Source organism: Nomia melanderi, chromosome 12 (assembly GCF_051020985.1).
Source record: "Nomia melanderi isolate GNS246 chromosome 12, iyNomMela1, whole genome shotgun sequence".
Taxonomy (NCBI): domain Eukaryota; kingdom Metazoa; phylum Arthropoda; class Insecta; order Hymenoptera; family Halictidae; genus Nomia; species Nomia melanderi.
In genome coordinates this window covers 8,634,671-8,648,635 of record NC_135010.1, presented here as the reverse complement: position 1 = coordinate 8,648,635, position 13,965 = coordinate 8,634,671, and the positions used below count along the sequence as shown (strand labels likewise).

The 13,965-nt window shown below is 46.1% G+C and overlaps 3 protein-coding genes across 8 annotated transcripts in view; 1 reads left to right on the top strand and 2 right to left on the bottom strand.

The window, feature by feature from the left end:
- Positions 1–248: 248 nt before the first annotated feature.
- The window catches only part of fz2 (frizzled 2), a 182,462-nt gene continuing 168,745 nt past the window's right edge, over positions 249–13,965 (top strand). For both annotated transcript variants that reach the window (XM_076372517.1, XM_076372518.1), the window contains exon 1: positions 249–644. The gene's annotated coding sequence lies outside the window, so the exon portion shown is untranslated. The remainder of the gene's footprint in view (positions 645–13,965) is intronic.
- LOC116426259 (BTB/POZ domain-containing protein 9) lies at positions 662–13,693 on the bottom strand. 5 transcript variants are annotated; one of them, XM_031974961.2, is made up of 11 exons: positions 12,590–12,629; positions 11,535–11,583; positions 10,931–11,151; positions 5,730–5,850; positions 5,113–5,278; positions 3,187–3,380; positions 2,753–2,970; positions 2,508–2,690; positions 2,008–2,086; positions 1,728–1,906; positions 663–1,651 (listed from the first exon to the last, which is right to left on the bottom strand). In XM_031974961.2, exons 3-11 carry the CDS (start codon positions 11,125–11,127, stop codon positions 1,450–1,452), a joined length of 1,539 nt encoding a protein of 512 aa, XP_031830821.1. In that variant the 5' UTR covers positions 11,128–11,151; positions 11,535–11,583; positions 12,590–12,629; the 3' UTR covers positions 663–1,449. The 5 variants fall into 5 exon arrangements, with proteins under 5 accessions (XP_076228637.1, XP_031830822.1, XP_031830821.1 ...); XM_031974960.2 differs by having other exon boundaries at positions 664–1,651; positions 12,614–12,773; XM_031974963.2 differs by having other exon boundaries at positions 1,134–1,651; positions 2,801–2,970; positions 12,614–12,773.
- LOC116426261 (Small ribonucleoprotein particle protein SmE) lies at positions 3,575–4,526 on the bottom strand. Its single transcript, XM_031974964.2, has one exon. The coding sequence runs from the start codon at positions 4,351–4,353 to the stop codon at positions 4,069–4,071; it is 285 nt and encodes a 94-aa protein (XP_031830824.1). The 5' UTR covers positions 4,354–4,526; the 3' UTR covers positions 3,575–4,068.

Here is a 13,965-nt window from a genome sequence, read left to right as displayed (position 1 = left end):
TAAAGAATAGAAAGAAGAACGAAAGATAGTTGAATGAAAGGATCACACTTAACACATACGATGAATAAATTCCTTTTGTTCACGAGTGCATGCAAACAAGATTAAACATGAAACAATATTTTTATTAAAACGTGTATTCATCGTTTCGTGAAATTTGAATTTAAATGAGACATGATCAATGTGCAGATCTCGCGGAAAAGATATGCGCAGACGCATGCGCAGAAACGACGCGTAACCGTCAGTTAGTTTTGCAAGTAATTTAAAGCAAGTGCATTGTGCTCTAGATTTTTTACAAAAATATTCGTTATTTATCAAAGTTTAGTGTATTCAAGTGACATCAATCGATTCATTATTACTCAAGTTCTTATCGTTAATGTTTTCAAAAGTTTCCAATCATCGGTATTCATTTAATTTCAAGTCGAAATCTCTTGTAACCAACGGCTTCTAATCGACGTGTAATGGCTGTCTGTTCGAATAATTTTTCTAATTTATCGAGTAACTAATCATTACAAAAAGAAAGTAAAACGAAAGATAATTATAATTATTCTAATTCCGTGAACGATTTCGATGTCTGTACTCGTGAATCGTCGTTTAAATCGGCGGAGAAGTATCTGGTCGTACCAGGAGAACATGGCGCGCGGAAGGTAAGAGAGAATTTTACATGACAATTTAAAAGAAAGCGCCGAACGATTCTTCCTCTCGATTTTCCTTGTTTTCTGTTCGAAATACTTAATTAGTGCACGCACGATCAGTTGCCGTGCGTTTTTTCTGGCGAAACACTGAAATTTTGGCGTACGGTAAGTGGAATAGGCATGGCGTTACTTGTCGAACGTACATCCGTGTCACCGGCGCCTTTGGCGGTACTAATGCGTATTCAGTAGTTCGCATTTTTCCGTGGATTTTCACATTTCACGTTTACTTTCGAGCGCGTCGCTGTAATACAGATTAGATTTCCAAGACATCTGTTCACAATTTAACACGTGATTTAACAAGCCTCTTGGGAACCGGTCTGTGTGCCGAACCATCTCCTTCCACTTGTTATGCGGCACACGAGCGTTTGTTTGGCATACTTTAATCCCGTTCAGAGCCAAATCCTTAATTGGAAGCCAATATCGGTCGATTTCGATCATTTGCACGTTAACGCATACATAACCAATTTGCCGATCAAGCAATTTACAAATTCACATGCGTTCACTTATCGGTCAGTTAGAGAATGGTAAATCCAATTACAAAGATAGATAGTTTTTCTTCTATATTTATTTTAATAAGTATAATAATTATATTTTTGCTAATTATCCCTTGTGCACATTGAAATGTTAGTTCAATTTTAAACTGAACAATAAATTGCACTTTTGTATTTCCATTCTTAATAATACATTTCCATCTCATGTTGTACTCATGCAGTTATATATGTACAAACTTATGAAAGGAAAGATATTTATATATTTCTTAGTGAGTGGATTTGGGAACTGGATGATTGGGAGTGAATACTTCATAGTCCACCACAGAAAAATGATAGTCACCCATGAGGACAGTGTTGGAAGCGTGTTCTCCATCATAACTGTGAGGAAGATTACTATAACTTTCCATATTCACATTGCAATTACTAGAAATGAGGAGATCAGCTCCTGCGCCAAAAATTGGTCCAATACTGAAAGAGAATTAGACATTTAATTACATCTGTTACATTCCATTTTACTTAGACTAAATAAAAAAACAATTCTTACTCTGGATGATAGCAAATGGCAAATGGTTTCTTCACAATATCATACTTTGTGGGAGGTACATCTTGATTGTTTGTCAAGGTGAACAGAAAAGCTTTCTCTGAGAAAATGTAATGTCCCTTAGCATTTGTTTTGCCCCAGGGTGCATCACTGAAACCACCACAAATTTCTCCTCTAGTTCCCTAAAACATTCAAGAATTTTCTATTCTGAATTCCATCAAACAACAACTTTAAATTGCTCAAAATTTGAGGAAAAAATAACATAAAAAATGAAATTACATACCAGTGCAATTACGTATGTTGGACAAACTCCATCGCAGTGCCGGTGAAACGATGTTGCCGAGTAACCATGACTAGAGGCTCTGAAAGACATCAATACGTAGAATGTTATCCTATTGCCATATAGAATGAGACATTTTTAAAGAAATTCTTCAAGGAGGTCGTAATCGAATGTCAAACGGTTTCCACAGACATTGTTGCAAAAGCCAAAAATTATCAAATTATTTAATTAGACTATTTTAACCCATTGCTGTATTATTTGCTTTCGCTACTGAGCTCGTGTAGCATCTTACTGTCGACAATTTAGAAGCAGTGTAACAAAATTTTCTGTTCTACTTTAAGTGGAAATTTCATTTGAAGATAATACATTGATAACAGCAAAATAGTTCTTCGTTTTGATCCGTAAGGAATGAACAAGATTGAGTCTGACTCGTTATTGTACGGCAGGGGGTTAAATTCCCTACAAACAACTATATGTTAGCTGGAACTACAAGTTAAACCTACCGGTACACTAAGCGCCAGCTCTGTTTTGGTGATCCATACCACTGGTTCAGTAGACGCTGGAAGCCCATCTTATCACGAGAGAGGATTTGCGATCCAGGGAAGAGAAATGGGCTGACTCTCGGCTGAAGCCGTTTGTCTGCACAAATCTCCGCGTATTTGTTCGGCAACGCTGCATACCTATACCTAAAACAAAACGTAAAGATCGAAAGCCTCCGAGAAAGAGACCATTTCCCGGCAAACCGTACCTTAGGAATTTTGAGCCGCTTGATCGATCGGGATTGAAAAATTCGTACCTCTCCAAGGATAGCTCTATTGGCACTGCTCCAGTCGGCTCTACTTCCTCCGCGAACACCTGGCTGTCGATTAGCAGCAGCCGTACATGATTTATCACCCCCGATAAATGTTGGCAAACCCTCACACGTTCCTCCTCTGTCCAGTGTTGCGTAGGCTGCGTCACCCCTGCCTAGGAGCGTGGTCCGTACGGTTAAGCGTTCCTTAACTCGTAATTCTAAATTCCGATCCAAGAACCTAAGGACCCAAGGACCCGGTAATAATCGTATGCGACATAGGGTCTGAGACCTTACACGACATACGGCGTGCTCAGAGTGCAAAAGCCTTCTTGGAATTCAAGGGATTCAAAGTACTCGGAAACGGAATAGAATTCTGATGAAGAAAGAACCTGATATTTAGCCCAATTCAGAACCGCCCTCCACACATCCTCTTCCTCCAGGCCCAAGTAGTCTGAAGATATCAGCTTGACCAAAGCATCCTTTGGAAGGTTACAGAACGCTGTTGTTTTAACTGTGTCCACAGCATTTTCACCGATGAATGCAAAGCATCTTTCGATGAAGGATGAACAAGCACCCTTACCACCTGTGATAAGGAAATATCGTTATAATTATTTATTTAATTTTCTATTATCATGTTATTACAGCAGCCTTCGAATTATATATAGTTGTTTTATTGTGCAGTCCTCTTAGATTTTACAACTAGGGAACTACTTATATACTTACATTTACAACATTTATTTAGGAGATGTATTAAATTATTATCATCGAGACATACACTATAGTTCAAAAATATTTATTAAGCACAGGTCAATTCCACATGTCTTACAATAACTGTTTTATCATGAATTATTTACAGCTACAGTTGTTACAGAGGATAAACAATAGTACAAAATGGAATACAGTTTGATATTGTCTGTGTAAACAGAACGAGCATCGTAGTTATTTCTTGAAATAGTTCCTAAAGTACAAATTTCCTAGATTCCTTGAAATGTAGAAACTAATTACAACTTCATTACTGAACAATATTATCATTTTCAAATGACAGCGACAGTCAGTGACAATTTGTACTAATCAATTTGTCATTTTTCATCCTAATCCTCGCGCATCACAAGTACAGCATTAAAGGTGTCAACATTGTCCTCGGCTAATGTTCTTTGACATCACTTCTGTCTCATATACAGTTCACGCGCGTGATGTTCACACGAGACATCAAAAAATACGTTTGTTGTTATCTCGAAAATGTCCCATGAGGTTAGGATCTTCGGCGAAATTTAATTTGCCCCTGGATTCGTATTTTGTATTAATGTTATATTGTCGCCTTTGAGCATAATACGTCCCAGTGGTTTCCTGTTTTTCGTCTTCAAATGATACTCCTCAGCGTCGTCCAATACCAAATTCATGTATTCGTCAAAACCGACGATGTGTCCCTCAATGCGAAGGTTGATATTCTCGAACAACCAAACTTGCACACGCGAACGGTTTTGAAGGTACCGGAATATAAGGTTGATGGGCTGTACCATCACCTTTTGAACTTTCTGCGGTCCCTTATACGACATTTTTATTGTGGTTTTTCAAAAATTCAGAAGGCAACGCTCGATAAACGCGTGCTTTGTAAACGCCGGACGCCGGAAGATGTGGCGTCTTTGTGGTACCAACTGTATTTTCAGTTACTAGTCGCTACGTACTTAAAAAGCTCAGCCCCGAGTCTCGAGAGAAGTTTCAAGGCAGAAAATTTATCAGAAAGGGAAAAATTAGAGAGACATTAAGGATAGAATCTTCTCTGTAGATATGCTAACATCTAGAAATAGATCTATAGGGACAAATGTTTGAATGTTGGCATCTTTGGTAACAATGATAATGGAAAATCTCCCTATAATGTGCTGCTTCAGTGGCAAGCATGCCAACCACGAATGGAACTGTCGGTAACTAAGCGTTTGTAGTTCAAGGATGCTTTTTAAATTTAAATAAAATATTTACATTAACGTCTCCTTGTTAAGAAAAACATACCTTTTGACCTAAGAAAATTGATTATTTTTTTTCAATAACTATTGAAAGAAACAACAAAGTAACGTGCAAGTAAATGTCGAAAAGGAAGATCTACACAATTGTACTTACCGTAGCATGTTTAAAAACGATTTTATATTAAGAAACTCAAGGAACTTTTAACATTTGACGTATATAACCATTGAAGCCAGTATACAGCAAATAGTTCAAGTTTCACGCGTGACGTTTCTCGAAGGAAACCGAATCGGCAACTTCGACAATAGGAATTGTTTGATGCTCGAACTTTTAACAGGATGCCATGAATAACTTACCGGGGATTCGGTCTTGAGCATCTAGGGCTGCAGTCAAAAGAGCACACGCATTTCCAGGGCTGAGAGTGGCAGAGACGTGTTCCTCGCAACTTCTCCAAAGTTCCTCAACTCCGAATTCTTGGGCGAGTCCCAGCATCTCAAAGATGCCACTGTCCTGTAGCATGATCTACAGAAAAGTTACTGGTTGAATCTCGGTCGCATCTTTGAAGGGGCCACGTGAAACTTTCATCGGTGATGTTTTATTCGCGAGCAGACGATTACTGCAACCGTTTAATATCTTTGAAACTACAGGGATGAAAGAAAAATTTCACAAAAATCATAAGAAACATAAAGTTAGTTACTCCTAAAATATAATCTATAATCAGTAGATTACAATATTTATCACAACATACCTATAACAAAGTAAATTTATAAGCCTAACATCCCAGGTAAAAACGATAAAATTTCCATCTGGAAGTAAACATGGCTACTACATTCCAATTCCTGTTAAAACCATAGATTTTCTAACACAATAATTTCATTAAAATATTCACCCCTTAGTTTGAAAGCTACAATGGTACTTTTTATCTCAACGAATACTGTAAACATTACAAACGAATCTGAACAAAACTATTTACCTTTCCCGTGTAAATGTAATGAATAAACTGGCGGAAGGTTTCCGGATGTGCGTGCGGCATACGTACGGGCGTGGGATTTCCCGGCGTCCCGATCCTCTTGGCCGCGGTGAAATTCTTGCACCTAGGAAAATCAATCGGAAAGGGTATTGGTTTTTGAAGGACGTTAATTGCCACGATAAAGAACGCCGCTGGCAACAACGGGAGAAGAGCGTCGCGCGGTGCCGCGACGATAGTCGCAAATCCGACTTGTCTGCGTGGCCCTTCTAACGAACACCCACCACTTCGCCTTTCGTCACCGGCGCGCTCCCACTTCTGCCAGTGTTTCTTGTTACAAAAGGGCTTAATTGACTTCGTCAGGAAGCTCCGTTGCCACCGAGAGCGTGCTCGCGTACGTACGCGGCCGGGCTTTGGTTTTCGTTCCTCTAGAAACTTAATGGCGACCTTCGAAAAAAAAAAAGTCACTTCGCACCCTCTATCCCTACGGCCGCACCCGAGCTTGGCTACCCACTCGGTAGAGCGAATCTTTTCTGGCACCCCGAGCTGGAAACGGATCCCCCATGACCCATTGGGAGAACATTCGATCTCGCCTCTTCTGCCCTACACCGTTTCCTACCGCCGCGCGGCTAGATACACAAAAGGGAGGCTTTTAACATCGACAAGTCCCTGAAACGAGCGCCGCCCCCTTTACTTTATACCTGAGAACCGTGATGCAATCCTTGGAAATAGTTTTTCCTTCCCGCACGTGTGTGATTACTCAGAGATATCCTATATACCTACTGCTGTTCGGTCCACGATCACCTAGCAGATTTCCCGCGAAAGGAATCGGGGAAGAACGTAAGATAACGGTTTCTCGTTTCGAACTTCGTTTTCGAGAAAGTTCAGTTTCAAACAGGTTGAAGTTAACTAAGCGGATAGGCACTCCAGAAATATTTAACCTCGAGTTCCTCGAAAATGAGATTTTACCTGAAAAAAATTATCTTGTACATTTGCCGCTGATTTTTTCATGTAGAATCACACTCTCGCCGCTTGAAGCACTAGTTACTCCGCGTAAATTCGTTATGGAAGCCGGTTTACCTTGGAGGTTAAATATTCATAAACGGAATAAAATATTTCTCTTTGACTAACAGAGTAATGCGCGTCTTCATTAAACTCGGTTCGCCGGGAGTCTGATTCGAGATTACGCGGCAAAGGGGTGTGCTCTGTAAGGCACGAGGAAAATCGTTGTTTCAACGGGGTATGTGGGATAGAGAAGAGATTCTGGCGGAAATATTAAACTCGTTCTAGAGGAAAGAAACATTCACGGGCGGAAAGAAAAGCGGCGGTTGAAGAAGGCAGGGTTGTAGGCGGGAAAAAGCGGACAAACCCTTAAATGGATCCTTTCTCGTTCACAGAAAAGGAGAGAGAGAGAGGGAGAGAGACAGAGTGGGCCTGCATAAAACGACAATGGTTTCTAATACCACTAACCGCGACGACGGGGCGGAAAGATTTCGCGATGCCTGGGCACGGAGAGTCGCAGGAAAGTCGAAAGCGCGGCCGCGGTAGGGGCCGCGAGGGTCTCGTATCGAATCAAAAGAAAATCCGTCAAAGAGCGAGCGCAAATGGAAAAGGCATGCACCGGGCGCGCTGCTTTGATATTATAACCGACGCGTTAACAAACGCTCGGCTTCGTCGACAGAGAGGCGCGGGAAGGTTGGAAAAATCGTGGGCCGAGCCACCGAAACATGGTTGCCGAGTCGACAGAGGAAAACTAGTGCTCAAAAAAATTAAAAACACCATCGCGCGCTAGTACAGGCTGAGCGCGGGGACGGCGGAGGGTGCGGGGGTTGGAGAGGAGCGTGTATACAGATGCGGTTGCGCGTTGCCTCTACTTTTAACAGACCGAAAAAGCTCGACTTTTACGCTCTCGCCGTGGTGCAGTTTGGTAACGACACGCGGCGCTGCGCATAATATCAAAGCTATAGTTCTCCCGCGTTTATTTCTACAAATTAGAGGGGAAAAATGTTCGAGTATCGCGGCGTGTAATCTCCGGCTGTACTTCAAACGATTTTCATAAAAATTTATCTTTGAACTCACGGGGATAACCCGCGCCGTGTACACCGGTTCTCCGCGCAGAGGAAGAGGAGGACGCTGCCGATGCGCCGCGGCGTTTGCCATCGCGGAACAAAATTTTAAGTAGAAAGATAAAGGCACCGGATGCCTCGTCGCGATAAGTGGTAAGAGGAAGCTGGGCGAGCAAGAAAGTCAACGGTTGGATAAGGATCGTAGACGGAGAGAGGAGCGGGGCAGGGGTCACGGGGCGGCGGGGAAAAGAGTATGGGAGGCGCGCGGAGAGAAGCTTTTCCCTAATCACGGGCGAACGCCTGCCACGGAATCAAAGAAAACCAAATATCAGCGAGTGACGCCGAGGAAAGAATAGGGCAAGCCGCGCGCGCGTCTGGTGTGACGACGAGGTGTCACGGGGGTGGTAACGTAGGTTCACGAGCTCGACGCGGAAAGAGGATGTTAGGGGTAGGGGGCTAGTGGCGCAGGGAAACGAGGGTCGCGGCTGCCTGGTTTCACGGCGGCAAGGGTTGAATGTCGCCGCAGGCTCCGCTACTAACGACCAAGCGTGCGATTATATAGCGGCTCCGTCGATTTCCGCGCAAAAACCGCCTCCACTTCCGGTGCACGGGGCTCAAATTCGCGTCACACCTCCTTGTTTCCCGTGCCTGCGAAACGACGCCCGATTCTCGCCGCACTCCATTATCGGATCCTAGCTAACAGGTTCGCTGTAGGTTTCGCCGCCGGTGATATCCCGAAAATATTATTGGGGAAAATTCTATAACGTCCGTGCAGAGGGTGTTCTAGTTTTTTTTACTGAATAAACTTGGTTTTTGTACTATGTACGCGTAGATGAGAGAAAAAATGTTTGTAAACGTGGGTGTGAAATTTTATCGAAGAATTATAAAATGGTCTAGGCACTTGTTTAGTTATATGAACACAGGAGTGTATAGTGTTTTAACGATGTATAGATATTTCAAGGAGTTCTACAGACTGAAATGAAACGACGAGATTTCGGGCTCAGTTTTCAGGTTACCAATGTTTTATAATTTCTCGGAGCCACATCGATCCGCCAATAGAAACCCGCGTGAGGCAGGTCAGCGTCGAAAGAGAGGCGGAGACGTTACTCGCGCCTCGCTATTGGCTGATATTAATCTCTCATCGTCCTCGTTATTTTGTTTTGTCCTATAGAATCTGAAGGTTCGCTATCCCTTTTAAACTAGCCGAACACGAAAACCGTATTACACAAACACTAAGGACATTACAAAGGGATTAACGAGATTTTCAATCTCGTTCAGATTAACGCGAGCTACACAAAAATTCGCGCGCGTAGGGTTGCAAGCGCACCAAGCGCGATGAATTCATCTCGAGCCGCACAACAGAGGACACCGCGCGACGTGGGGGCCGCGTTTTAAAGTGCCATCGAATAGTCGAAGCTCGGGCTTGTTTTTCAATTTCTTTCTGCCGTTGAGCGGCGTCGTTCTCGTTTCCGCGGCGTTTCGAAATGACAAGGATTACAAGGGGTTAAGGGCGGGGGTTGGACGGGGCTCGCGACTCTTTGTCAGGATTTTCACCGGACTGGAGAGCGCCGCGTAGAGTTTTGAGTGCGGTCGCGTATTGTCCATTCGTTTCTCCTGCGGACGCCTGTCACGAGCATGCGTAACTTAATTTTCCGCGGGCCGGTGTCGACACGGGAATGGGACACGGAGAGAGAGAGAGAAAGACGAAGAGAGAAAGAGAGACGGCGGACGACAAAAGGACCGAGCGTTCCCTCCTGCGCCGATATCAAAAGGGTTTCACGGGAATATCGTAATTGACTTTACAATTAGCATCGGCCCCGTTCCGTCTCGGTCGGAATGTCGTCGGTATTCGTCGACGCCGGCGAGGGGCACCTCTAATGCCCGCGCCCCCTTTTCTTACAACAATTAGAATTCGTCGGTTGAAAATTGGTCCTGAATCCAGGAGCGAATCAGCGACGAGGACCACTCGCGTCTCTCCCCCTTATTGTCCAACTAATTAGAACGTTCGATCGATTCATTTCGCCGTAACAATCGGCGAGCCTCTTAATTAAAATTCATCGGTGGCCCGAGCTGAGCCGCTTATCCCAGCCGAAACTTCGACAACTTCGCGATCCTTGCGAAGAACCTGCGAAGCCTCCTCGCTAGCCAGGAATTCGCCTATTTAACACGCGCCGGCTCGAACATTGTTTCGCGGCAGCGACGAATCCGCTTCGGGGCCGCGGCTCCTTTCTTTCGCTGCCGCGTCCCAACCCCCAGCCCTAGCCCGCGCGCCGCCGGAGCGGGTGAATTATGTATAAGTGCGCCCGGTGACTTCAAGATTTTAACGAAGTTATCATTTCCCCGCCGTCGGCCTCGCCCGCAATTCCCGGGGAAAAGTTAACCCCTACCTCTTCCGCCGGCAGGCTTCTCCCGGAGAGAAAAGTTTCGTAACGCGGTTACCGCGCGCGGCAAGTTCCACGGGATTTTTCAGCGAGACCGGGTTTTCTTCGCGAGCCGAACGGATATTTTCGAACCGCGGACTCCTCTCGGTTCGTTAAGCGTACGCGAGTTACACGCCCGGCGTTTCCCCTGTCTCATCGGGGCCGCGACGAGAAGAAAAGGAGCATCGCGACGAGAACCGCGGGAATGTATTCCGCGTTCCAGCGTTAATTCTCCATTTTCCGGAAGTGGCGGCCGCCCATTGTCTGCGCGGCGCGCTGGCTTTCCCGTTGAATATTTTTTCGACGTGTCTTCCGCGTTTTTCGCGCGGGAAATACGCGAGTTTCTCTCCCGGCGTTAATCTTCCGCGTGATTTGTCGCGCGTTCACGCTTTTCGGGAGCTGTCTCCGAGGAGAACGTTGAACGTATACCTTCGTGAGGTTGGTTCATTAAATATGCGGATTAACAATTAATCCGGTCCCACGGTGTGCTCGAATCGTGTAGTTTTAATAAAATTTCTGGGATCGCTTGTTATTCTTGCGACGCCGATGTCCCGCGGGACGAGGGGGGATATCGATTTGAAGTGAGAATAATATTGTTTGTTTTATCGTGGGTACTCGCGGAGGGAAGACGTTCTTCGTATGGTAAATATAATTAATTCGTGGTTGGCTCGAGATGTTCTGGGTTTGATGGATGGAACGATTCGAACCGGTGAATACTGACCTCGCCTGCAGTATAATTCTGTGAGCGTAGACCGGCGTCTCGTCCCGGCCTAGCAGAAAGGCGATGTCAGCTGTATCTTTGTCCTCCGAAAGTCGAGCCAGGTCCTCCAGGAGTCTTGGCACACCGGCTAAACCAGCCTCGCCAGATACCCCCGCTGCACCTGGTGACGCGCCCACTGCGACGGCCCTGGTTCCCATCGCGTTTTTATTGATAATCACCAACTGCGTTTGAAATGAAAGAATATGTTAATCGAGGATTATGCGTAGAATGTTTAGAAATAATATAAGTGGTGAAAATATTGTTGTGAGTTTGTTTTAGAGAGTTATAAAGGTTGATCGTGCAGAGTGGTTTGTTGATCTTTTTAACCTAGAGATGTGAATTCATTAGGGTTCACTTGAATTGTGCAGCAGAACTTTGTTTAGACATCAATGCCAGTTTTCAAATAAAGATTCTCTGTTTAAGATTAGTTGCATGCCTTCAATTTTTATCAATTTTACTGTAATTTTTATTGCATAAGTTTCAGAGTAACATGCATGTAGTTAAATCATTGCAATATCTAGATACTACGCAAAATTTCATACAGATATTTAAAAAAATACATTGCCTAGGAATTTGCTCCTCGAAACGTTCTATTTTCTTGTTCCTTTTACCCCCTACAAAAATTGACAAAATAATTTCAAATTAATTCCTCAATACCCCGCATTGCACTCGTTTCAAAGCAACATCTGACAACATAATCCGCCCAGCGAGTTCCTCGCGAACCATAACGCCCGTCGCATTAATTCAACAATTGTCTCTAAGCAATTCCGTCGCGTACGAGGACTCTTTTGATTTTCTAATAGCCGTGCCCCGAACGAACGAACGAACGAACAAGCCAGCCCGCCGGTCGGTAGCCGAAGCAATAAGCGTTAATCCGATATTAACGAGGCCGCAAACAGAAGTGAACCCATGACTGATGACAGCCGCCAGCCGTGAATGGCGGACGCGTGTCATCGTCTCGAACATTTTCCGGAGGGCGACCGGGGTGCGCGATAGGCGAGTCGCGGCGAGGCGAGGGCGAGAAAAAAAAGCAAAACCGATTAACGTACAATCGGCGCTAATTGCACGATTAATATTTGATTTGCACCACGTCGCGACACGGCCTCTCTCTCTCGCTCCCTCTCCTCTCCGCTACTACGTCCCACCCTCTGCCTCTTGCTCTCGCGTGAACGCAGTCGGTCGATCGATGCCGTAGATTTTGTGTCACGGCGGCTGGCTGATTCCCTTTTAATTAGTTCGGGTTTTGTAGTTTTCGAACGCGCCGCGCGTCGCTCGCGGGGGAGGGAATCGCGATCGCCGGTCATTTGCTCGCTTCCTCTTTTCCCCACAATCCGCCTGCGTCTACCACCGGCACAGTTGCATCTCGCATTCCGACGCAGTGATTCGATTAAAAAGCCATCCGTAGCCGAGCGAAGGTTTTGTTTGTCCGCTGGTTGAGCAAGTCGCGGCCGTAAAAAATTCGTCGAACGGCCCGTGTGTCGCGGCCAAACGATTCTCGCTTCGTCCCGCCCCAAACAGACTTTTTCACCGGGAATCGCGAGGCGAGTAACATTATAATTTCAGCCGTTCAGTCTCGCGGCGATCATCGATCGCGACCGCCGAAAACTCGTCAACGGATACCGAGATTCATTCGAAGCGACGTACTTGACCAAAAATCGGCTGCGAACTGGACGCCGAACCGGTGTCCGCGCTCGCTCGCTTGCGCGCGCGCGCGCTAGATCCTCGACCGCGGACGCTGCTGACTGGCAACGTTTGTTTTGAATTTGCCCGAATCGAGAGCCGCTCGATATCGTTTCGCGAATAAACAAACACACTCGACTGGCAGCGAGTTTCGGAGCACGACGCATGGAACGATCCGCGCGCGTCGCGGTCAGGTAGAATCTTGTTTACGAGGAGAAGACGCTCGTCGCGGGGCACACAGAGGATCTCTCACCTTCGAAGCCAGACGCGGTGAGGAAAGGCCAGCCGAGGAGGAATATATTCGAGCGCGGTGACTAAGCGAGCCGAAACGGCGCGCGCGGTATCCGTGGCACACGTGGACGAGTATTGTGGTCTCCGCACGCGAGACGCTGCATTTTCAGTCGATTCACAAATAGTCCTGAGCTCCCACGGGCCGGCACATTGTTTCCACCGAAGTTCCCTGTGTGTCGACGCGAACGCGAACGCTCCGGCCGGGCGTTCCTCACCGTTGTTCTACAACACAAACGTAGTCCCGCGAGATCCACCGCGAGCACACATCGAGGACCCGACGAGAAGAGAAAACGGACGGGACCGGGAGAGGAGAGAAGAAAAGAAAAGAAATACACGGGGAAAAGCCGAGAGAGCTGCGCTCGGTTTCGGGCCGGAAGTTTCCAAGTTCACCGCGAGCTATTTCTCGAGTACGAGACGAGTTTTACGAGAGCTGGACCAGGCCTGCCTCCCTGTCCCGTCGCCGCGCGTACCCTTCCTCCTGGCTCTCCTCTCTCTCTCCGTCCCTCTGGCGAGGCTCAGGTGTGCTCGGACCTCTTCCCGCCTACGTCGATTCCATCCTTTCTTCGCGTTCTCGCGTGGCCAATGCTCCTGCAAGATCACTCCTCCTCCTCTTCCTCGTCGAGCCGTTGTTGCCAGATCCTCTCTGGAGCACCGATCGCACGATCAAAAAGGATACATCGGGCGCGCTGCCTCATTCCAGCTAGCAACGAATGCTTCGTCTACTTCGCCGATATTCTCCCCTCCCCCTTGTCCTCCAGTGGACGGTTTTCCGCCCTTCGTCCAGCAGCTCCGTTTATCCACATTCCACCCTTTGTTCCCCTTAAATCGCACCAAAGGCAAGACCCACTTGCTAGCTCTGCCTCTTGTCTACTACAACCCTCTCTCTCTTTATCTTCGTTCCCGTGCCTTTTTCTTTCCGCCCCCCTCCCGCCCCTTGTTTTCGAGACACACACCGGAGTTGCCGTGGTTTTGCTCGGTCGCACGATATTGCCGCAATGCAGTTGCTCCCTAGTTTTCCCCGGCAA